At 42.1% G+C, this 26,290-nt stretch overlaps 1 protein-coding gene across 7 annotated transcripts in view; it reads right to left on the minus strand.

The window, feature by feature from the left end:
* The window catches only part of LOC149452212 (zinc finger CCCH domain-containing protein 11A-like), a 334,496-nt gene that overhangs the window by 18,589 nt on the left and 289,617 nt on the right, over positions 1–26,290 (minus strand). For all 7 annotated transcript variants that reach the window (XM_089689656.1, XM_089689657.1, XM_089689655.1 and 4 more), the window contains 4 exons: positions 18,842–18,909; positions 18,560–18,746; positions 13,308–13,465; positions 5,183–5,247 (listed from right to left, as the gene is read on the minus strand). In XM_089689656.1, the coding sequence (XP_089545782.1) occupies positions 5,183–5,247; positions 13,308–13,465; positions 18,560–18,746; positions 18,842–18,909 (478 nt within the window). The remainder of the gene's footprint in view (positions 1–5,182; positions 5,248–13,307; positions 13,466–18,559; positions 18,747–18,841; positions 18,910–26,290) is intronic.

Below are 26,290 nucleotides of genomic sequence, written 5' to 3' on the forward strand. Positions count from 1 at the left end.
GTTGGGGTTAGTAGGCTTACAATATGTATGGTCCCCTCTACTATCTTCTATAAATAAATTTAAAAAATAGATAGATGGTGAGTCAACCAATTTAGAAAATGCAATAGCATACTTATTATTGTCCAGAACATTTACTCCTTCCCACATCATCACAATATCGTCTATAAATCTTCTCCACAGTGTTAAATATTCCCACTTCCCTCCAACAATATCTTAATTCTTCAATTTTTGACATAATGCAGCGCAGTGAGTCAGACTACTCAAAACACCAAATGTGCTAAATTTTTACCCAGGAAAATAAAGTTTTAAAAACTTGTTTATGTTAAGGCACATGGTGTAATGCACTGAAGTGTCGTAGGGATTCACAAGTGTTTATGTTCTTCACTATGGAGAATTGTGAAGAATTATTGGACCTTATATTATTCATTCATTGTGTTTCTGACTGTTTTTAACACATTCATACCTTTTTGAATGAACATTTTGCACGTATGGGGTTTCCGATAGCCTCACTTATACAGTGCCTTGAAAAAATATTCATACTCATTGAAATTTTCCACATTTTGTCATGTTACAACTAAAAACGTAAATATATTTTACTGGGATTTTATGTGAAGTGGAAGTAAAATGATGAATGGTTTTCCAATTTTTTTTACAAATATATGTATATGAAAAGTGTGGTGTGGTGAATTCCTGGTTTATTTGTTATATCTTCACAGTATTTATGTTTATCACTATGGAGCACTGTGAAGAATTACTGGAATTCATATTGCTCATTTTTTGTTTTTTGGACTGTTTTTAACACATTCATTTCTTTGGGGTAAACATTTTGCATGTTTGGTTTTTTGAGTAGTCTCACTCATAACGCTGCACTATTACTGTTTTTTAAGCTGACTGATTGGATCTACAGTGGGGAAAATAATTATTTGATCCCCTGCAGATTTTGTAAGTTTGTCCACTTGCAAAGAAATGAAGGGTCTATAATTTCTGGCAGAGATGTGTTTTAAATGATAGAGACAGAATATCAACCAAAAATGTTTAAAAAACACAACACAAATGTTATAAATTGAGATGCAGTTCAGTAACTAAAACTTTCACTTTTTAATACTTGGTTGCAAATCCTTTGCAGTCAATTACAGCCTGAAGACTGGAACACAGACATCACCAGACGCTGGGTTTCATCCCTGGTGATGCTCTGCCAGGCCTCTACTGCAACTGTCTTCAGTTCCTGCTTGTTCTTGGGGCATTTTCCCTTCAGTTTTGTCTTCAGCAAGTGAAATGCATGCTCAATCAGATTCAGGTCAGGTGATTGACTTGGCCATTGCATAACATTCCACTTCTTTCCCTTAAAAAACTCTTTGGTTGCTTTTGCAGTATGCTTTGGGTCATTGTCCATCTGCACTGTGAAGCGGCATCCAATGAGTTCTGAAGCATTTGGCTGAATATGAACAGATAATATTGCCCAAAACACTTCAGAATTCATCCTGCTGCTTTTGTCAGCAGTCACATTATCAATAAATACAAGAGAACCAGTTCCATTGGCAGCCATACATGCCCACGCCATGACACTACCACCACCATGCTTCACTGATGAGCTGGTATGCTTAGGATCATGAACAGTTCCTTTCCTTCTCCATACTCTTCTCTTCCCATCACTCTGGTACAAGTTGATCTTGGTCTCATCTGTCCATAGGATGTTGTTCCAGAACTGTGAAGGCTTTTTTAGATGTCGTTTGGCAAACTCTAATCGGGCCTTCCTGTTTTTGAGGCTCACCAATGGTTTACATCTTGTGGTGAACCCTCTGTATTCACTCTGGTGAAGTCTTCTCTTGATTGTTGACTTTGACACACATACACCTACCTCCTGGAGAGTGTTCTTGATCTGGCCAACTGTTGTGAAGGGTGTTTTCTTCACCAGGGAAAGAATTCTTCGGTCATCCACCACAGTTGTTTTCCGTGGTCTTCCGGGTCTTTTGGTGTTTCTGAGCTCACCGGTGCGTTCCTTCTTTTTAAGAATGTTCCAAACAGTTGTTTTGGCCAGGCCTAATGTTTTTTCTATCTCTCTGATGGGTTTGTTTTGTTTTTTCAGCCTAATGATGGCTTGCTTCACTGATAGTGACAGCTCTTTGGATCTCATCTTGAGAGTTGACAGCAACAGATTCCAAATGCAAATAGCACACTTGAAATGAACTCTGGACCTTTTATCTGCTCACTGTAATTGGGATAATGAGGGAATAACACACACCTAGGCATGGAAAAGCTGAGAAGCCAATTGTCCAATTACCTTTGATCCCTTAACAAGTAGGAGGCACATATGCAAACTGTTGTAATTCCTACACTGTTCACCTGATGTGGATGTAAATACCCTCAAATTAAAGCTGACAGTCTGCAGTTAAAGCACATCTTGTTCGTTTCATTTCAAATCCATTGTGGTGGTGTATAGAGCCAAAAATGTTAGAATTGTGTTGATGTCCCAATATTTATGGACCTGACTATATATATATATATATATATATATATATATATATATATATATACACATACAGTGCTCAGCATAAATGAGTACACCCCTTTTGAAAAGTAAGATTTTAATCAATATCTCAATGAACACAAGAACAGTTTCCAACATTTTGACAAAACTGAGTTTAATAGAACATTTGTTTCGCTCATTACATGAAAGCAAGGTTAATAATATAACCTAGATTACAAAATCTTCAGTTTTATTCAAAGTAGTTAATACAAAAATGAATACACACAACAAAAACTACTACATCTAGTATTTTGTATGACCTCCATTACAACATATATCTTTTTCCATTCAACAAGAACAACCTCTTTTAGAGCATGGATGCTGGATGGAGAGTGATGCTCAACTTGTTTCTTCAGAATTGCCCATAGGTGTTCGATTGAGTTCACGTCAGGAGACATACTTGGCCACTGAATCACTTTCACCCTGTTCTTCAGAAATGCAACAGTGGCCTTAGATGTGTGTGTTTTGGATCATTGTCATGTTGGAAAAGTGCATGACGACTAAGGGTACGGAGTGATGGTAGCATATTCTCTTTCAATATAGAATAGTACATCTGTAAATTCATACCATCAATGAAATGCAGCTCCCCAACACCAGCAGCACTCATGTAGCCCCACAAAAGGACACTGCCACCACCATGTTTCACTGTAGGCACCATGCATTTTTCTTTGTACTCCTCACCTTTGTGATGCCATACAGTTTTGAAGCCATCAGTTCCAAAAACATTTATCTATGTCTTATCACTTCAGAGTAGAGTCCCAGTAGTCTTCATTTTCAGCATGGGCCCTGGAAAATTCTAGGTAGGCTTTTTTGTGCATGGGCTTTAGAAGAGGCTTCCTTTGTGGACGACGCCCATGAATGCCATTCCTCTGCAGTGTATGCCGTATTGTGTAATCGGAAACAATCACCCTAGTTTGGCTTTCTACTTCTCTTCTGCAGTGAACTTGCATGGTGATTTTCTTCAACCGTTCTCGTCAAAAAACGCTCCTGTCGAGGTGGTAACTTTCATAGACGGCCTGGACGTCTTTGTGAGATTGTTGCAGTTCCATCTTTAATACATTTTTGTATCACTTTTGCTACAGCATTCTGACTGATAAGTAAAGCTTTGCTGATCTTCTTGTAACCATCACCTTTATTGTGTAAATAAATTATTTTCTTTCTCAGGCCTTAGAGAAATATTTGGGCTCTCGTTGCCTGTTGGTTCCACCCTTTATATGGTCAGCATTTTGTGTACTGATGGGTGTAAAACTGTTTGAGTTTGAGATGCTCTGTTTCTAAATATTTATGTTTTCTTATATGATGACTTTAAAGAAAGATATGGGAGGGTGGTCTGTTTTCCTCCTCTGCTGCCAATGTTACCAATGTCCATGTGACCACTTATGTCCACCTGAATGCTCACACCAGTATTCGAATATCGGAGCATACAATTCCACTTTGAATGCCAGTGTTTTTAGGACTGCTCTGATACACATCAATAGGAAATTGTATGACTGTTATTGATGGCATTACAATGATTCACCATTAACTTTAGATGTGTTCATTTTGAGATTCCTCTGGTTTTAATGCCCCCTGAAGAAAATCTTGAACTGAAATGCGTTGGCGCTTTTTAGGAACATTCTATTGCTGTAACCCTTCTAGGGACTATATTTTTGAAACAGCTATCAGAGCGAGCGATCAGTAAGATTTTAAGCTGTTATGTATTTTTTAATAACATTTTTGTACAATATAGTATATACACAAACATTTCTTATGAATATATGTGTGATATTATGTCAGCTGCACTAAAAGTCCCAAAGGGGGTCATTTTTCTTGTATTTATACTGGGGACGAGCAGATGCTCGATCATAGCTATCCCAAGGATGGGTATGAATTGGTTTTGAGGGTTACAGAGTAATTGTGTGAAGGAACACTATTATGAAATAAATTTATCTTATTTTTATTTGCCATTACAGCTCTCCTTTTTTACTGACTACGAGACCTTCACTTTCAGCACTTACTTTCTGTGGTGGTGGTGGGGGTGGGAGGGCTTACAGATGACATTGAAGGCCTTAAGATTGATGCTGTGCAAGACTGGTGAGCTACTGAGGACAGAGCAATTAACAGAAAAGGTAACTTTAACGTTTAGGTAATTTGCAATATTTTTAAATTGACAGAAATCCTGCTAAGAAGGTCCTTGCTCAGACACTCCCTATGATAGGATGACAACCCTCTGTACTTTATCAGAATTGTTTTCCTACTTTTTCATCCTGCCATATGTTCTCCCAAAGGAAACTACATTTGACCAAGCCACCAAACATTGCACATAAATGTTCCATTGTTCTCACCATCGGGAAACCCACCCTAAGAAATTATGTGCAGCAGATGTGGAAGCGCATACAAGAAGTGTCTGTAAAGAGGCTGAAGGGGATCAGCAGAATAGATGCAACTGTTTAAGATAAACAGCGCTAAGTAAAAATAGTAATTTAGTTTGACATATCAACATATGTACTTTAGAAAGTTTTTTTTTCCCCCTGCACTCCTGCCCTCCTCTTTTCTGGCAAATTATATCCACAATATTGGTTCCCAGTAGTGTGCTGACTATACTGATAGCTTTCTTGCCACAAGGCCCCATGATCAGTTGTTGCTCAGCTATGTTTAAAATTTCCCCTCAGTTACCTTTCTTTCAGAAGTTTTGAAGTACTCTTTGCAAGGACATGTTGAGAAGATTCAGCTGATGGAAGCTGGAGAAAAAAAGGAAAGCACCATTAAACAAGACTAGAGTAAAGACACTGGATTTATCTTCAAAAAGAGCATTCTTCAATGGTTGCATTGGGCATCCATGCTCTATATTCAGTCCCTCATTCTAAATGCTGTTATAATATCTGTATAACCCTGGTTATATTACTTTGCTTAACTTTTAAATAGTGCAAATGGTTTCAGTCAATGTTTGCTGAAAGGATAATTTGTTTCTTTACAAGAAGAGGACACATACCTGTAATCCTCACTTTCAATTTGCCCTATACACTCACTGGCCACTTTATTAGGTACACCGTGCTAGTGCCAAAAAACGATCCCCCACACCATTACACCACCACAACCACCAGCCTGAACCGTTGATACAAAGCAGGATTGATCCATGCTTTCATGTTGTTTAGGCCAAATTCTGATCCTACCATCTGAATGAAGCAACCAATCTCCCCATTCTCCTCTGACATCAACAAGGCATTTTCGCCCACACAATTTCCACTCACTGGATATTTTCCCTTTTTCAGGTCATTCTCTGCAAACCATAAAGATGGTTGTGTGTGAAAATCCCAGTAGATAAGCAATTTTCAAAATACTCAGACCAGCCTGTCTGGCACCAACAACCATGCCACGTTCAAAGTCACTCAAACCCCCCTTCTTCCCCATTCTAATGCTCTGTTTGAACTTCAGCAAGTCGTCTTACCACGTCTACATGCCTAAATGAATAGATTTTTTTGCCATGTGATTGGCTGATTAGCAATTTGTGTTACCAAGCAATTGAACAGGTGTACCAGTGGCCAGTGAGTGAACAGTGAGTGTTATTTCTGTGTGCCCCTCAAAGAACAGACCTATGTTATTTCAAAGCCATTGTTTCTAAATTTTAGTGACTCTTAGGCTGACCATACATTATAAAATTTTCTGTTCAATTTCTGCCCAATTTCCTTTATATTTACCTTCAACTATGTAGTGCAATGGCTTGCTTAAATTGATACAATTGAAAGTGTTGTTTAGGCTTGACCTCATATTATATGGTTTTTGGTAAATCTAAAGCAAAATTCTCAAGAAAATTGTATAATGTATGGCCAGCCTTTCTGATTGACTTGCCTTTGTACTAATAGACTGGCACAAGGCCAATATGGTACCCAAATTTAAAAGTGCTTATGAAGACTTCAACCATTAACTATAGGCCAGTTAGTTCAACATGGAGCAGTGTATTCCCTGCTGACTTCTCTACCTAACGGTTATATAGCACCCTATCTCCAGGAATGGAAAACTGATCTACACAGATGTTTTACTGTGGAACAATGTAGGAACATCATGGTTTGCATTAAAATCATCCATAAGTAAACTATTGCAAGAAATTAAATTCAAGCTCCTCACCAGATGGTATCAAACACCATTTACTTTTCATAAATAGTTTTCCTCAGCCTCAGATTAATGTTGGAGATTCCAAGAGGAATAGGGAACCATACTACATATATTCTGGTCCTGCCCAAAATTATCACATTTATGGAAGGCAGTACAGAGAATCTCACAACAATTTACTGATTATGCATTCCCGGATGACCTCTCCTTAATTTTCCATGTTTATGATATTCCAGCCAAAATTTACAAAAATTCAGTCTTACACTACCTTCTTAATGCCGCCAAATCATTCATCCCTCTGAGATGGGAAAATCCACAACCTTCTTCTATCTCGTTATGAATCTCAAAAGTAGAAGAACTGAACAAGATAGAGGACTTAGAACTCTCAGTTCAAAACAACCATGATACTTACATGGCTATATTGGAATATGTTCATATTCTAGGATGAAGGTAAAGCCCTCTTGAAGTCCATGCTTTAAGACCCTCTTTTTTCCTACCCTGTGTTTCCAGCGAACTCACAATTTTCCTTTATAATTTTTTGTTCCCCCTTCTCTTAATCTTCTTCCTCAATACTCCCTTTCACTCTATTCTCTCCCTGTCCTACCAGTTTTCTGGCTACAATAAAGAAAAAAGAATCAGTGTCCTTTGGTAACCAGTTGTTGGCCACGATGAAATTAAATGGTTCAGAATTACAAATTTGAAATTTTGAATAGCAGAATGAACATGTTACTCCTGCAGCCACATATTACCTGTGGAAGGGAGAGGAGGAGAAGCAGTGCACCTGCGGGTTAGCTGCGCTTTACCATGGACTGCTGTTATACCTTGCAGGTGTGGTGCACATTCAGAAAGCGCACCAAAAGCGCAGGATAAATTAGAAGTCTATGGCCCAGTGCAGCTAACCTGCAAGAAAGCCACATGTGCACTGCGTGACGCACTCGGGCATTAGTGTGAAAGAAGTCTAATAGTTGTTAATCTTTTTATAGGTGCTAATATGCCCATTGCAAAAGCGCAATGTATGTGCCTAATACACTGATCTTCGTTTCTTTTTCCAGCTTTTGCTGGCATTGCTGTCCGTCTCCAGGCTGCTAGATATGTCCCAGGTGATGCACTTGTTACACTGTTCAACAGGTAAAAAGTTTTGGGCATAAAATTAGCTAATCTTACATAATTTTGGGGTGCTGAAAACGAAAATGACCCTAAAAAATGTTGATTGGCTCTAGTTTCCATGATATATTCACCCATCTAATGACGTAAGCCATTCAAAATTATGATGCAACTTCAGCTGCATATTGCGCAATTGATACTGGTGACCAATAGAGAATTGCATGTATACTGAGATGATGCAATATTAGCCTTTAATTGCATCACTTCACTGCATAAAAGCTGCAGTATCTGTAGCTGATTGTAGTTCGACAGCGTCTTTACATTTCGTTTTATGCTTATATAGGCTACTCAGTAATGCCTCGAACTTGTGTGAATAAAGCAGATAATTTCTGCTATATCTGCGGTGAAATAACTTTTATCTCACAAAAAAGGAGGATAACAGGAATGATTAAGAAAGCCTACAACTTGTATTTTGGCTGCAAGATAGGAGACCAGGACAAGAGCTGGGCACCACATATATGCTGCAATTCTTGTGGTACGGCACTGGAGCAATGGTTGAATGGAAAAAAGGCATCTATGCCTTTCGCTGTGCCAATGATTTGGAGAGAGCCAACAGATCATGTCAGTAATTGTTACTTTTGTATGGTGCCTCCAATTGTAAAAGGGCTAAATAAGAAGAAAAAGTTATCTGTGCACTATCCAAATATTCCATCGGCAATACGTCCAGTTTCTCATGGAGAGGGGCTACCAATTCCTAAAGCACCAGAATCCTTCGTGGTTGAGTCAAGTGAGGAAGAACCTGAAGCGTGTAGTCACGTGCAGTTGTAAGAGATAGCCCTTTCCTCGAATACAAGAGAAAAGCCAAGAGAAGCAAAACCGACACAAACTGAAGACAAAACTAGTGAGAATCCTAAGTATTAAAATGATTCAACTTAGCTTATGGCTATAATTTTTCTTGGTAATCCTATGCAATATATTATGCCATTTAGGCTTTGTTATGTAGTCAATATCACTTGCTTTATATTTGTGGAAAGACATCTATCTATATAATTATTGTGCATTATGTAGTCATTACGCCTATAGTAGAAAACTTTCCGTTTACAGAAAAACTAGAGCCAACTGACAAATTTCATTGTTATATTTGAACTCAGAATGTGAAATTCATTAACAAATGGATCCTTTTGTTTCCAAAACTGGCAAAAAATAAAAATTTGTTGAACAGTGTTATCACTCCACCTGGGACAGAATTCGGAGCTACAGAGGAAGCATTGGCTTATGCGGCCCTCTCCGTGGCTACCTGCTTCCTCCGCTGCTGGTATCGGCTCGATGCACTCTGATGCTCTGGGCTGGTGAGTTAGCAAGCCCAAATCATATCAATGGGTTACCAACACTAAGTATGCACTTCCCTGGCTTGAGGTTGAGGGCCATATCAGAGGGCTTGGAGGGCCACATGTTGAGCAACCCTGTTCTAAGTCCATAAGTTTTTTGTTTTTTTTTACCTAAATTCGTTCTCTGCATTAAGGTAAACACACCTTCAATGATGAGCTCCTCCCAGCCTCCTTAAAATAGTGATAAACCTCAGATAGGAAATATGAACAAACCATATCCCTCTATAGTGTGTGTACTTGTCTCAATTTCACTAAGTACTCATTTCTCTCTGCTGCTTTATTCCCCTGCTATCACCATGAATCACTTTTGACAAGTTTTCGTGACACCAAGACAAAAATGGTGATGGGGAAGGATCTCCTCTATCAGACTGACAGCCTCAGCTCTGTTCCTGTGAGCTGTGGGTGGGTGTCTCTTTCCTCCAATCAGCTCGTTAGAAGAACACTCAGTATATACACTGCCTGCCTAATTACAGGACATACCAACTCCATAGTGTAAGTGGTCTGTTACAAATCCTGTCACTGTTTGAGCTGAAGACCGTGCTGGAATGACTAGATCAGTCACTGGTCGCTAGTGGATGGTTATATGGATGGGTAGGGAGATGTCCCTCCAATCAGTTGCGCCCCATGGTGGAGAGGGGGGGGGGGAGAGGAGGGGGGAGGGGGAGAGAGGAGGGGGGGGAGAGGAGAGAGGGGGGAAAGAGAGAGGAGAGAGGGGGGAAAGAGAGCGGAGAGAGGGGGGAAAGAGAGTGAGATCGATCATCTATTGCACTTATCTAGGGTCCGTGGCCGTGATACTCGACGTGCAGTGATGGAGTCTCCTCTCTTGCTCCCCCTCTTCATGGTCAGCTCTAGGCTCCGCCCTCCGGCCGTGATGGTTGCATGCACTGATCAGAATAGATGGCCGGCTGACTGCAAAGCCGAGCCCACCTTCCCCTGTTCTAGAATTTCTGATCCCGCCCGAGCTCTGCCAAGCTCACCCAACATGCCAAACCCTAGTCCCTTGCCTCGTGACAGATACGCCCCTGCCCGGTGGGCCGGATAAATGTCCTTGGCGGGCCACAGTTTGAGGACCCCTGATCTATACCATAGTTTGTAGACACTATAACTTTCACCCAAAGCAATCAATATATACTTATTGGAATTTTTCTTACCAAAAACATGTAGCAAAATACATTTTGGCCTAAATTTAAGACGAAATTTTAGGTTTTTTTATGACAGAAATGAGAAAATATATATATATTTTTTTAACTTTCTGTCTTTTTTTGTTTATAGCACGCAAAAAAAAAAAAAGCACACAGGTGATCAAATACCATTGAAAGAAAGCTCTATTTGTGTGAAAAAAAGGACATAAATTTAATTTATGTACAGCATTGCATGACCACGCAATTGTCATTTAAACTAGTGCAGAGCTGTATAGCAAAAAATGGCGTAAATTGCAGTGTCTATACCATAGTTTGTAGACACTATAACTTTCACACAAAGCAATCAATATACACTTATTGGGATTTTTTTTTAAAAAGTGTGAAAAAAAGAAAGTAAATTTCGTTTGGGTACAGCATTGTATGACCGCGCAATTACCAGTTGAAATAGTGCAGCACTGAATAGCAAAAAGAGTCCTGGTCAGGAAGGGGGGTAAATCTTCAGGAGGGCAAGCGGTTAAAGACATAATATAGAAGTCATTATTATGATAACTAATTAATAAAAAATTCTATTGTTATGTATTATGGGAGAAATGGGGACATATTTGTTATTGTTCACTGTCAAGGATATTGTACAAAGGCTCAAACTGTATGAATACCCACTTTATTAAATCAAAATACCTTGGGATAAGTGATATAACGTGTTTCTTGTTAGGATTAATTAGTTAGGTGTCCTATTTTGAACAGTGCTTATCTTCTGTACACTATCTGACACCCCTAATTTAATGGATGTTTATTGTGTTTAGGGTTTATGCTTGATTTATTGTAAAAATCAAAATAATGGTCAGAGAATTATTATTTGGATAGTAAATTATAACTAGAAAAGCTACAATTTCTGGGGAAATTGTGTGAAGTGTTCTTGCCTCCACTAGTAGTCTACAACTGGAGTGGGAGGAGTAGCTTTTGTTACTCTGCTGCCTGCTCATACACCGGGGTTCCTATGGCAACTCACTCTACAGCAAGGGCAGAGGAGTGGTTAAAAACAAACTGCTCCAACTTGCTCACTTCACTGGCGGTTGCCATCTTCAAACGGTTGTATTTTTAAAACTATATATCCTACAGTGAAGAGCTTTATATTGCGGGAATCACAAGACCCAAACCTACATTTTGTTGCATAGTATGTCTCTGAAATATTAAAAATGAATGCACAGTCGCAGTTTAGAAATTGTCCTTCAAATTTCAGGTGTTTAGAGTGGAGATTCAATGAATGTCAATGGTCAGCGTGAGTTGCAAACAAATGGTCATATTGTGAAAACTATCAGGACTATGGCTTAGCCATTTTTAGTGGCAGCAGGGATAGCTGAACGTTTTGATATAAGATTTGTGTAGGTGGGCTTGAAAATGAGAGAGTGGTGGCAGTTTAGAAATCATGTTCTGATTTTTCATCTCACACTCTAGCTTTTGTCAGCTCCCACTCTAGTTTTGAACATTGCGCCATTCATTCCTATGGGACCAATTTCACCACAAAAACGGCAATATTTGTGAACCATTCAGCGAACCGTTCCACAAAGTAATAGCACACCAATTGGGAACAATCCTCCCGTTTCGGTATATTACTTGTCTATGTAGTGTAAAAACTGTGGGAGGAGTTAGGGTGGTAAATTTGGCTATAATAAGAATAAGAACTAGAAAAGCTACAATTTCTGGGGAAATTGTGAGAAGTGTTCTTGTCTCCACCAGTAGTCTACAACTGGAGTGGGCGAAGTAACTGGGTGGAGTGGCTTGAGTAACTGTTGTGTGGTTGGAGTGGCTGGAGTAACTGTGAAAAGGTTGGACTGAAACTATCAGGACTATGGCTTAGCCATGGACATTTTTAGTGGCAGCAGGGATAGCTGAACGTTTTGATATAAGATTTGTGTAGGTGGGCTTGAAAATGGAGTGATGGCAGTTTAGAAATAATGTCCTGATTTTTCAGCTCACACTCTAGCTTTTGTCAGCTCCCACTCTAGTTTTGAACATTCCGCCATTCATTCCTATGGGACCAATTTTACCACAAAAACGCTGATATTTCGTGAACCATTGGGCGAAACGTTCCACAAAGTAATAGTACACCAATCGGGAACAATCCGCATGTTTCGGTATATTACTGTCTATGTAGTGTAAAAATTGTGGGAGGAGTTAGGGTGGTAAATTTGGCTATAATAATAAGAATATATATGTGAGATAACAGTAAGTGGTCTTGCCATGCAAGAACACTTAATAAGAATATATATGTGAGATAACAATAAGTGGTCTTGCCATGCAAGAACACTTAATTACAAAAAATGTGTTTGAATGCACTTTTTGATACAGCGCATTGAAGAGAAATTTTTAAGAATTACTAGCACTTTGTAGTTATTCTGACATTAATTATACCCTTGAGATTTAATTTTGTATGTGTAGGACAAGGCTTCTCCCTACCTCTTTTCTGAGAATCTCTAAAGGTTAGGCTTCTTCAGGTTATATGTTCGTTCCACTGGATTAAGTACAAGAGAGAAGTTCTCAAATTTAGCTGATAGGAGTAGTTTTTCTTGTCCAATATCATTTCTATACCATATAGAGAGGCTATGGGAGAGTTACCACCAAATATAGATGGCCAATTGTTCACCATAAAAAGAACTGTCTGTATGTCATACTCTGGTATAAAAGTAGGATTCAAAAGACAAAATGTTTGTGAGCAATTCAAATCTGAAGCTCCTCACTGTTAAAAAAAAAAAAAAATCAAGCCAGCTCATGTCATCCTAAGCGAAGCTACAGTAGTTTTCTAATAAGTCTTGAGTCAAGTTTGATTGATGCTAAAATGCTGTATTCTGTTTGGAGTCTAACTGGAGCAGTAGTGAGCAGAGTGGAGGAATAGAATCTACATGCAGACACCTAAATGCTCTTGTACAGCGTGCCCAGCAATCTCTATTACCTCCAAGGGCCCTCTCAAAAACATGGCAATACTACATGCATTAGTAAATCTACATTAACGATTCTGCGGTACGTAACTTTAATAAACCGCTTCAAAAAGATTCTTACCAAAGTCGTCGTTCTCTCTTGATCACTGGAGGTAACGGTAGTATTTAGAGGTTTAACTTCAGCCACTGGCGAGCTTTGTTGTGCTTTCTGTTGTAATATAGTTTTGGCTGGAGATTGTTTTTTCATGACATTAGGCTCCACTTTTACTTTTAGTTTACCTACAACCAAAACATATTCCTCTCAAGCTCAACATAATTTCTTACATGAACAAGAAACAAAACTATTATTATTACATAAGAAATACATATGCAGCAGGCTAAGAATAAGCACTCACAAGAACCACAAGAGCTGTGTAGATTAACTCAGAATTGTGTGGTTTGTCAAATTCTGTGAATAACCAAATAAATACAATACCATACAAATAAATACAAATATATACATATATATATATAATTTATTTATATATTACCATTTTTCTTGGTAAAAGTATTTCTAAAGGTACTACTGACATTACATTTTTGCCAACAGCGCATACAATCCATACATACAAAAAAAAAAAAAAAACAAATAAGTTCAGAAATTAAATTATGAGCAACAAAATGGAATGACACAGGGAAAAAGTATTGAACACATGAAGAAAGAGAGGTGCAAAAAGGCATGGAAAGCCAAGAAAATATTTACTGAGAAAAATGGTGACGTGTTCAATACCTATTTTACCCACTGTATGTATGTACATATATACAGTTGTGTTCAAAATAATAGCAGTCAGACATCACTAACCTGATCAATCACTGTTTTTGGTAGAAATGATATATCTACATGGCAAATAAATTACTAGCAGGTGTAGTAGAGTAATAGAAATCCAACAGACCCAACAGTTATGACAAGCATGCTGCTGATTCTGTGTAATTGAATCATTAATTGAAAGGGGCATGTTCAAAATAATAGCAGTGTGGAGTTCTATTAGTGAGGTCATTCATTCTTTGACAAACAGGTGGCAATTATTGCCCTTATTTATGGAAGGAAGGCAGCAAATGTTGTACATGCTGGTTACATGTCAAGGTCCTACCTTTCCTCAGAGCTTGTGCATCCCGTGTGCTGGTGTCCATCTTGGGTTTCTACAAAGCATGGTAGGAACCTTTATGCCTTCAGGCTTCTGCGGCTCCTCCTCAGAAGGGTGTGGTTCATCACATTTAAGCCTGCTGTCTGCAAATGCTCTCTGCATTCGTGTCTTGTGTGTTAGTGTTGCAATAGCTCTGTTTATACTCTCGTGACTCTCCTGGAATCTGACTCGGTTTTTGACTAGACCATTCTCTGCGTTTTCCTTTGATCTGACCTCCCGTTGCTGAACCCGGCCTGTGACCTGTTATTCTTGTCTACTGTTCTGTACCGTTTGTCTTGTTGCTGTCGACCCGGCCTGCCCGACTACGCTATTGTCTAATCTGGTACCTACCAGCTACACGCCATTGGCTGCGGCCATTACCGCAGCTGGGGTGTCTCGGGGGCTGCGACCTGGTTCCTGGCTGCGTCAAGTCCATCCCCACCATCAGGGGCCCTGGTGAAGGGCAGCCTGGGACTTAGACTCCGCGCCCTGAGGGACTCCGGTCTGTGGGTGGTGGTTGTCGTCAGTCAGTGCGTAACCCTGCCACTAGGCCTGCCTGTCCGTTCCACAGCTCCTGCCCTGACATTACAGTGCATTTCTCTCTGAGATTCTGAGGAAAATGGGTCGTTCCAGACATTGTTCAGAAGAATAGAGTACCTTGATTAAAAAGTTGATTAGAGAGGGGAAAACATATAAAGAAGTGCAGAAAATGATAGGCTGCTCAGCTAAAATGATCGCCAATGCTTTAAAATGGCAACCACAACCTGAAAGACGTGGAAGAAAGCGAAAAACTACCATTCGAATGGATAGAAGAATAGCCAAAATGGCAAGATCAAAGAAGGTCTTAAGTTACCTGTGAGTACTGTTACAATTAGAAGACGCCTATGTGAAGCCAAGCTATCTGCAAGAAGCCCCCGCAAAGTCCCACTGTTGAAAAAAAGACGTGCTGAAGAGGTTACAATTTGCCAAACAGCACACTGACTGGCCTAAAGAGAAATGGCGCAACATTTTGTGGACTGATGAAAGTAAGATTGTTCTTTTTGGGTCTAGTGGCCGGAGACAGTTTGTCAGATGACCCCCAAACACTGAATTCAAGCCACAGTACATTGTGAAGACAGTGAAGCATGGTTGCGCAAGCATCATGATATGGGGATGTTTCTCATACTATGGTGTTGGGCCTATTTATCGCATACCAGGGATCATGGATCAGTTTGAATACATCAGAATACTTGAAGAGGTCATGCTTCCTTATGCTGAAGAGGAAATGTCCTTGAAATGGGTGTTCCAACAAGACAACGACCCCAAACACACCAGTAAACGTGCAACATCTTGGTTCTAGACCAGCAAGATTGACGTTATAAAGTGGCCAGCCCAATTCCCGGATCTTAATCCAATAGAAAACTTGTGGGGTGACATCAAAAATGCAGTTTCTGAGGCAAAACCAAGAAATAGAGAAGAACTGTGGAATGTAGTCCAATCATCCTGGGCTGGAATACCTGTTCACAGGTGCCAGAAGTTGGTTGACTCCATGCAACACAGATGTACAGCAGTTCTCAGACACAGTGCTTATACAACTAAATATTAAGTGATTCAAAGGAAAGCAAAATCTTCAAACATTTTTCAGTTTATATAGTGAATGTTTGAGTTTGAAAAGAAGAACACAAACACTGCTATTTTTTGAACAGTCAAATATTCACTTTTCTTCAATTTTTTTTTAGAGGAACAACACAAATTTGATATATTTTTCTTCATGTTTTGATTTGGAATAGAATGTGTAGTGTTCCCAATGCATTTGTGTGTATGGAAATAAAAGCTATTAGAAGGATTTTGAGCTTTATTCACTTTTTTCAACACACTGCTATTATTTTGAACACAACTGTATATATAAACTCTCTTGTTTACCCCTCCTCCCCACCACACACCCTGTACATATCACCCTCACTTCTGCCCTCTCAATATCACTGCACTTATCTCCTGCTCTCTCTTGGTCTACATAATGTCACTGCTACAAAAGCACTGCGGTATCTGCCCTCATATAAATCTCGCTCCCACCTCACCTCCCTCACCCCTCCTATTACTACTAACTTCTGGAGACATTGCCCCAAACCCTGGCCCTCCACCATCAAACTCCAACCCACAGAAGCAGCAGCCTCCCCTCTCTGGCCACAGCCGCAACCCTCACTCTCTCATCTCAATTCTCCTGCTTCCACGCACCAACCCCTCCCACCTATGTGCCCTCTGGAATGCCTGCTCAGCCTCTAACAAACTCTCTACTATCAATGACCTCTTCCTCTCCCACTCCCTCAACCTTCTTGCTATTACTGAAACCTGGCTCCAGGATTCCGACTCTGTCTCCTCAGCTGCACTCTCCCATGGCGGTCTCCTCTGGACTCACTCGCCCAGACCCAGCGGACAAAAAGGGGGCGGAGTTGGACGACTTCTTTCCCCACAAAGCACGGTCCAGGTTCTTCCTGCCCCTCCGTCTCTGTCCCTCCGCTCTTTTGAAGTGCACTGTATTCGTCTCTTCTCTCCTGTTTGTCTAAGGATCGCAGTCATCTACAAGCCCCCAGGCCCAGTTTCACGCTTTCTCGATGACTTTTCAGCACGGCTACCGTACTTTCTCTCCTCTGAGGTGCCTGCCATCATCCTCGGTGACTTTAACATTCCAGTCAATGTTCACACCCCTGCCACCTCTCAACTACTCAACCTAACATCTTCTTTTAACCTAACACAATGGTCACAATCCACCACCCACTCCAATGGCAACACCCTTGACCTTGTATTCACCCACCTATGCACTCCCTGTAACCTCTCTAACACCCCTTTTCCTCTCTCTGATCACAACTTTATCAGCTTCACACTCTCCCTGCCTCCTACCTCCCATGCCTCCAACCAGCAAACCATTACCTGTAGAAACCTCCATCACCTCAGCCCTGACCTTCTCCACTCCGCTACTGAGCGCCTCTATGATGAAATTGCACCCCTGTCCTGCCCAGAGCTGGCCACATCTGCCTACAACAACTATCTATCATACTCCCTGGACGCTCTTGCTCCTCTTTCTACACGCAGAACCAGGCCTCACCTGTCACAACCCTGGCAAACAGATGACACCAGAAGTCTCAAGAGACGCAGCCGCACTCTTGAGTGAGCATGGCGTAAAACGAAATCCCTGAAAGACTTTACCCTCTACAAATACGCTCTTCTCAAATACAACTCCAGCCTCCACGCTGCTAAGCAAACCTACTATAACACTCTCATCAAGACCCTCTCATCCAACCCTCGTCAACTCTTATCTACCTTTAATTCCTTACTCCACACCCCACTACCTCCACTCGCCAACTTACTTACTGCACAGGAGATTGCCAGTCCCTTCAAGAAGATTGACACAATTCGTGATGAGATCTCCAGTGTCAAGCTTCCTCCTCTAACCAACTTACCAGGCCCAACACCAAACTCAACACTCTCCTCCTTCGACCCCATTACCACCAAGGAAGTTACCGAACTCCTTTCCAAGGCCCACTTCACCACCTGTCCGCTGGATCCTGTCCCCTCACGACTGTTGCAGCCTCCTTCCTGCTCTATCCTAAACTCTCTAACCCACATCTTCAACCTCTCACTCTCCATGGGCACCTTTCCCTCCCCACTCAAACATGCACTGGTTACCCCCATCCTCAAAAAACCCTCGCTGGACCCCACCTGTTTGAACAACTTAAGACCCATCTCCCTGCTCCCGTTTGCCTCCAAGCTTCTCGAGCGCCTTGTTCACAACCGTATGAACTGCTACCTCAGCGACAACAACCTTCTTGATCCCCGACAGGCTGGCTTCCGCCCACAACATTCCACAGAAACTGCCCTACTAAAACTCACTAATGACCTACTAACTGCTAAAACCAACGATTTTCAGGCGTTTCATTGAAGTCTATGGGGCCAAAAATGCCCAAGTCTGCCAGAAAATTAACCTATGTGCTTTTCTGAGTGGCAGGTGCCCAGCTACAAGCAACACTACACTCAGAGGTGAACAGGGGCTATTGAAAACAGTGGGATTTGACTTTTTGAAGTTTTGAGCTTTAAGCTACAAAATGCTCAGGTGTGAATAGGGCCTTAGGGATGAAACAAAGTCATATGAATACAAAAAGAAAAGCCCAGACATTTTTCTAAAGTTCTCCTTGGTTTTGTTTATTTAAAAAAAAAATAAAAAAATCGCTTGTACCTTTTAATTTCTTTACAGGTATTAGTTTACTTGGTTCCACAAAACATCCAGCTTCATGTTGTGATATCTTCTGTGTATCTGTGAAATTTGCATTGTCGAGAGACTGTATTTCAAAGGTTTTGTCGCTACCAGCTTTCTCAGTAATTTTCACAGGGGCTGAGACAGACGTTCCAAAATTCACTGTTGTCTACACATAAAAATGATCATATAAAGCAACACAAATAGAGGTTTCATTTATACATATATTTCACTCTAAAGAAGATCCATAACAAACAAACTTACCTTTTTGTCTGCTGCTATGGCAGCATAATTAGTTTGGGAGTTTAATTCTTGGTCTGTTTCTTTACTTGCTGTATAAAAACAAAAAACAAATGCAGTCTTATCAGTGACATTTTCTGCATTAGATGTACAAAACACAATTCTGCACAAAAAAGAAACACATAATCATGCACCAATCCCACAGCTAATTATGAACATAAAGCATTTCCCCCTCTAATATGCTGCAGCACTTACGATTTCCCCTTATTTCCTCAGAACGAAGACTCAGAAATACTTGTTAATGCTGCCAGACAAGTGTCCACCTCTTTCAGAGTAGACAATGCTGCTGAGAAGCTCAGTGTTAAATAAACCTGGAGTACAACTGCAGCTCCAAATTTGGCAGTCACAATACAGTGGCTAAAAAATGGAACTAAAGGCACCAAACTTACCTCTTCGTTAACAGTTTGCGATTCTTGTTATCTTCCTCATGGGTGCTGATCTACAAGCATCTTAACTGCAGCATGTGCAAGTCAGTTATTTCAGAACACAGGTACTGCGCTGCCGATGTAAGCTAAGTTGCACATGCACAGCTTAGTTAAATGCCACAGAAGACTGCAAGCATTGCATGCCATTATTAAGCTTGTGATCTACCAAAACCCCCAGATCCTTCTCCACCATTGATTCTCCCAGTTGTACTCCCTCTAGTATGTATGTTGCATGCATATTCTTAGACCCCCAAGTGCATAACCTTACATTTATCCTGCAGCCTCACACCACAAGATGTAAGCCTTCCAAGGCGAAGATAAGCTCCTGAGAGGCAGATATACAGGCAAAGTCATCAGACAGTGACAGTAAAGCAAAATGGAAAATCAGCCACTGGGGCAGAGGATCAGGGGTGGCGAAGTCAGCCTGGGGCCACAAGGATAGCCGAAACCCTTACTGTAGTATATTGTGTGATATATATATTGAAGATATTGAAACACATACTGTTCATTCTGGAACAGGCCAGTGACAAAACCACTTTACACATCAAAAGAACTCATCAAGAATTGTATATGCGACTTCACCATACAAGAAGTATTTATTGATGGTAATTAGACTCAAGGGCGTATTATATGGTGAAAGGATGACTTGTGTATCTAGTAAACACTACAGTGAACCTAATTGTTACAAGTGAAGTCTTTTCATGTAAGATAAAAAAAGTGTTTTGTCAGCCAATCAGAAACTCCCCCAGTAAACTGTATTTCAAGGGAAGTTATTTTGGCTGGGAGAGGAGCTTTTTCCTGTCATTAATATGGGAGTACAGGTATAGATCATAACAGGGCTGTGGAGTCGGAGTCGTGGAGTCGGAGTCGGCAAACAATGCTCCGACTCCAATTAAATTTAGATTGGAATTTAAAAAAAAGCAAGTTTAAATGTCCCAATTCACAAAAAGTTATAATTAATGACTTCTCTACTGTAAGAATAAAGACCAATGCATGCAGTGCCTCACGTAACCGCAAAACGAACACGTTAAGTGACCGTGAAGAAGCATGCTTTTCATGTGCTTCACTATATGGCACGCAACGCACAATTAGGAGCGGCAATACTTATACTTTCCATAGTGTTTTACAGATTTTATTTTTGGTTCATATAGATAAGCTTTGTTTTTGTTCTAAAACAACCAAATAATGTGGTTTGTATTTTTGGACTGGTAAAGTTCCTGTTCCTGATGTTTATGCCTGCTGCTACTATCCAGCCACTTGATTAATTAATAAAAAAAAATTAATAAAACTTTGTTGTTTTCATTGTGTTTGTCTTTTGCTTAAACTGTTCAATACAGTAGACTTGTTGCCTTTCTTTCCTTCAAGGAATGTATAAAATACATTCGCATATTAATACAGTGGAGTCGGAGTCAGAACATTTATCTACCGACTCCACAGCCCTGGATCATAACTCACATTATCGCATGCATGGAAGCTACCTAGGTACCTAGTCCATCTGCTAATATTCCACCCTTGGAATGTACATGGCAGGAACAGCAGGCACGCAAAGCTCTGCACACAAAAGGAATCCGGAGGCCACCAGCATCATGTCCGCACTCCACAGACCGACTGGATGGGTGGCACAGACCACCACAATGGCACTGTCTGAATGAGGCCAGACTGGGTGCCCACAAAGAGCTCCATCCACCTCTCCAAACAGCCTGGCCACCTCAAGTACCAGGACAGGGAGTGGTAATTAAGCCACCTCCGGGGACCAGTGGCCTGAGCAAACTTAGACTCCAGGACTATCCCCCTCCCAGTCAGGTAGGCTGGCATCCGTAGTGACCACTATCCATGTGGTGAAAGAAATGACAGCGCAGAAAAGAGGAGGACCAGAGCCACCAGACCAAACAGGCCCAGCCAAACTTGATTGTCCAAGGCCAGGAGAGACTTGCCCCACAGGGATATGATGTCTATCTGCAGATCACTGTAGATGGAACTGCGCATACTGGGCAGCCATCAAAGTGGTCTCCAACAGACCCAGAACCTGCATGCAGGATCACTAGGAAACCCACCAGAGGAACAGCAGCAGCCACATCACCACCAAAGCTGTCTGGCCTTGCCCAGTGGGAGGAACCCCATGGCATGGACCAAGTCAAGGATCAGACCTAGATACACTATCCAGCTGGTCAGGGTCAGAGCGGATTTCCTGAAAATCCATCCCAAACTCTGCAAGGTGCGTATCATGACCACCAAATCAGACATCAGCACAGACCTCCCAGACCGTCCCCCGACATACCCAAATTGGAACCAACCCTTGGTACCTTGAGGAGCGAAGGTCAGGCCAAAGGGAGGCACCACAAACTGATAATGCCCAGTACAAGGAGGAATGTGCAGGTACACATCCCAATGTCTATGGGTATGAGGAATCCCCCTGAAGAAGGGAGGCTGCCGTGCAATTCAGGCCTTGAAGTCCAGGATGGAACAAACATCCTCTGACATCAGAGCCATAACAGGCTGGAGTAAAAACGCTCCAAAAACCTCTCCGAATTTATAGCAAACAACCCACAGAGTAGGCAAAAAAGTTTCTCTGGTGGATAGGAACCAAGGCCCATCACATAGCTGGACACAACCAAGTTGTGGATCCACTGTTGGAAAGTAGGGAAGACCATGAGCGGCAAACCAGCAAACATGGTCCCACACCTTAGAAAGGGTGAGAGAAAACTTTTCTGCTGAGGGGAACCTGGCCAATGGACCAAGCAGGTTTGTAAGCCCAGGCTTGCTGAATGCCACCCGCAGAAGCCGGAAGGGCTTGGACCCAGTGTTTGAGGATTTCCGTATGAGTGGCGTGTCCCCACCCCCAAGGGTCCACATAGGCTCCTTTTGAAACCCTGGGCCTAAGAACTCAGTCTGCTCAGTGAGCATCATGGATACCCCAGAGACATAAGGGCCGCAGGTTATGAAGGACGCATGGCCAAGATGGCAATAGGAAACCTGTTGCAGGCAACCATTTTTGCCACACTGTCCAGTAATACATGCTCAGGCATATGGCTGGGGGGTAACCACTCAGGTCTCCATGGACACCTGGAGAGGAAACAGAGGCAGGGTTTTTTTTTTCTGCCGCCCAGGTCCCCACAGCAGTCTGCAGACCCAGTGGGGATACACCAATACACACTTGCAGAAGGGCCCCACCCGGAGGGGGCAATGTATACAGCGGACTGGCAGGAGGTGACGTTTGCGGCATGGGGGGGGGACCAGATGGGTGGATGACAGCAACACTCTGCTGACCCCAAGGAGGCACAGGACACCACCACAGAAAGGATGAGCCCTATTGCCTGTTTTATTTATTTGTTTTTTAAACGATCTCCTGGGAGGAAATACAGCCCACCCAAGGGCACAGGGTTAGGAAAGCAGAAGCGACCCAAACTACCATCCACTGCCTGAGTAAGAAGGACTGGCCTGGTGCCAGATGCGACTCGCGCTCACAGAGCAAGCCGCCGGCAAGTCCCCTGCAAAATGGTTGTCAGCTGAGGCTACTTGAAGATGACCGCCTCATCTGTGGACAGCTCACAAGAGGCAGCAACGAGGTGGGGCAACCACCTGCCTACCATCCCCCCCACCCCGCTGGGAGAGAATAGGAGCTACCAGCCGGAAATTACATCAGGGAAGGGGCAAGGCCCAAAATTCAGATGGCGGCAACATTACCTGCCCAGTAGGCAGCAAGGCTGCGGCCTTAATTGGCTGCCAGCCTGACTGCATGGTGCACCTGGCCCAGGAAATAACACTCAAACCATGTCCAGCTCTCAGCTAGAAGTGCCAAAAAGCATAAAGCACACACTGGGATAGTGTCACACACCTCATGCTCCCACAATCTCTTGTGACATCCACCCATCAGGAAGAACAGGGGAACACATGGAAAATGCAGTGCCCTTAACACCAGCTGCCCACTTCCGGTTCCGTGCACTAGGAGCGGGACCCGCGGCTCCGGACAAGCTCGCTTAGAAACCCGGCTCCCTGCATCCGGGACTCTCATTAATAGGCACAAAAGTGCCACCCGATCCTCCCTGCATGGATCGGTACTTGTTGCCGGCTCCACCCAACTCCAGTCCCACTGCACGGCCAGAGGGAAGCAGCTCTCCCCTCCTGCAGTCAAGATGGCCGACGCTCACAGCAGCATGGACACAGGAACAGGTATGGCAGAGACACAGGCACTGACTGCAGCTACACTGGGGCATGCCAACACCTTTAGTACCATAGATCAATATGAAAAGATTGCACAAGCTGTCGCTTCCTTACTGTTACTTACTATTACTCAGGCTGTGGAGAGAGCAGTATCATTGGGAATAGAGCAGCTTAGAAGGGATCTGGGAGATAACGCTAAACGTATAACTGAAGCAGAACAGCGCCTTTCAGACTTAGAAGATGAGTTTCAAGCTATGCAAGCGGGCGCTTTACACTCCAAACGCACGCAGCAAAGTATTCTGGAAAAAAAATCGATGACTTAGAAAATTGTGCGCACAGGAACAATTTGCGGGTCATAGGCCTCCCAGAATCCTACAACTCAGGCACCCTATCCAAAATATGCTCTATGCGCATTCCCACAGCACTTGGCATCCCTACACCTTATCAAGTTGAAAGAGCGCACCGCCTAGGGGTGCCCTCAAACGACAGACACACACCGCTCTATAATTGTCAAACACCTTAATTATGCTGACCGCGTGGCCATCCTAAACTCATTTCGCAACTCTTGCTCCCTACAGTTAGAGGGCCATAAACTATTATTATTTGCTGACTACTCTTAAGATGTATCCTGTAAACGAAAAGCGTTCCAGCAAATATGTGCTACATTATACCAAAAAGGGGTCAAATTCACCCTAGCATATCCTGCTACACTACAATTCACCATGCGTACAGGGGATTCTAAGTCATTCGTTCACCCGGAGGAAGCCCTTCAATACCCACAGTCCAATCTCTCTGATATCATGGGCCCTCCGAATTCCCAACATGCAATCTGGGATCCAGGCCCAAGAGACCAACGTAGTCCTCGTAAGGACCCACCTAAAACGACAAAGCATCAACTTTTCTTCTGCTAAGCTACGACCACCCTGATTGGGCAAGCGCTTAATAGTTTAAAATAATTTCTTACTACCGATTGACCTGTGTCACTTTTTCAGGTCTTCAGTCCTCAGACGGATTTTTGTAAGTTACCCACCAGTAGGGGTGTCAATCATCTCAAACGAAAATTTATTTTTACCATTTTGATGTCCTGTATTACAGTTGCAAGAAAAAGTATGTGAACCCCTTGGGATTACGTGGAGTTTTGCATGAATTGGGCATAAAATGTGCTCTGAACGTCATCTAAGTCACAACAATAGAAGAACACAGTCTGCTCAACATAATACTACACAAACATTAGATGTTGCCATGGTTTAATTGCACATAACATGTAAACATTGACAGTGCAGGGAGGAAAAAGTATGTGAACCTTTGGACTTAATAACTGGTTGACCCTCCTTTGGCAGCAATAACCTCAACCAAACGTTTCCTGTAGTTGCAGATCAGACCTGCACAACGATCTGGAGTCATTTTGGACCACTCCTCTTTACAAAACTGTTTGTGTAGCAATATTCTTGGGATGCCTGGTGTGAATCGCTCTCTTAAGGTCATGCCACAGCATTTCAATCGGGTTGAGGTCAGGATTCTGAGTGGGCCACTCCAGAGGGCGTATTCTGTGCTGTTGCAGCCATTGTTTTGTTGAATTACTTGTATGCTTTGGGTCATTGTCCTGTTGCATCACCCATCCTCTGCGGAGCTTCAGTTGGCGGACAGATGGTTGTACGGTTTCCTGCAAAATGTCTTGATAAACTCTGGAATTCATTTTCCCATCACTGACAACAATCCGTCCAGGCCTGAGGCAGCAAAGCAGCCCCAAATCATGATGCTCCCTGCTCCGTTTTACAGTGGGGATGAGGTTTTGATGTTGGTGTGCTGTGCCTTTTTTTCTCCACACATAGTGTTGTGTGTTCTTCCCAAACAACTCAATCTTGGTTTCATCTGTCCACGGTATATTTTGCCAGTAGTGCTGTGGAACATCCAGGTGCTCTTTTGCAAACTTCAAACGTGCTGCAATATTCTTTTTGGACAGCAATGGCTTCCTCCGTGGTGTCTTCCCATGTACTCCATTCTTGTTTAATGTTTTCCTTATTGTAGATGTGTCAACAAAAATGTTAGCATGTGCCAGAGATTTCTGTAGGTCTTTAGCCGACACTCTGGGATTCTTCTTTACCTCATGCAGCATTCTGCACTGAGCTCTTGCAGTCATTTTTACAGGACGACCACGCCTAGGGAGAGTAGCAACAGTGCTAAACTTTCTCCATTTGTAGACAGTGTCTTACCGTGGACACACATCAAGGCTTTTGGAGATACTTTTGTAACCCTTTCCAGCTTCATGCAAGTCAACAATTCTTGATCGTAGGTCTTCTGAGAGCTCTTTTCTGCGAGGCATGGTTCACAGTGCTTCTTGAAACCAGTAAACCCAAAACAGGTGTGTGTTTTTTAAGGGCAGGACATCTGTCAGCAACACATTCAATAGCATCACACTGATTGGAGTCAAGGTTGGCTCACTCCTGGTTCCAATTAACTCTGGGAGAAGTCATTAAGCTAGGGACTCACATACTTTTTCCTCCCTGCACTGTGAATGTTTACATGTTATGTGCAATTAAACCATGGCAACATCTAATGTTTACGTAGTATTATGTTCAGCAGACTGTGTTCTTCTATTGTTGTGACTTAGATGACGTTCAGAGCACATTTTATGCCCGATTCATGCAAAACTCCACATAATCCCAAGGGGTTCACATACTTTTTCTTGCAACTGTATGCCTTATCGTAATGTTGTGGTCACGATTTTAAAGGATCTTGAGGATCCATGACCTTTAGTTACAAATGTTTGTCTCTGTCATGTTCATTACCAGGGTGGATTTGATTTAAATCAAACTAATTTAAATCA

Source organism: Staurois parvus, unplaced genomic scaffold (assembly GCF_062004578.1).
Source record: "Staurois parvus isolate SC_StPar_1 unplaced genomic scaffold, SC_StPar_1.0 ptg000488l, whole genome shotgun sequence".
NCBI classification, from domain to species: Eukaryota; Metazoa; Chordata; class Amphibia; order Anura; family Ranidae; genus Staurois; species Staurois parvus.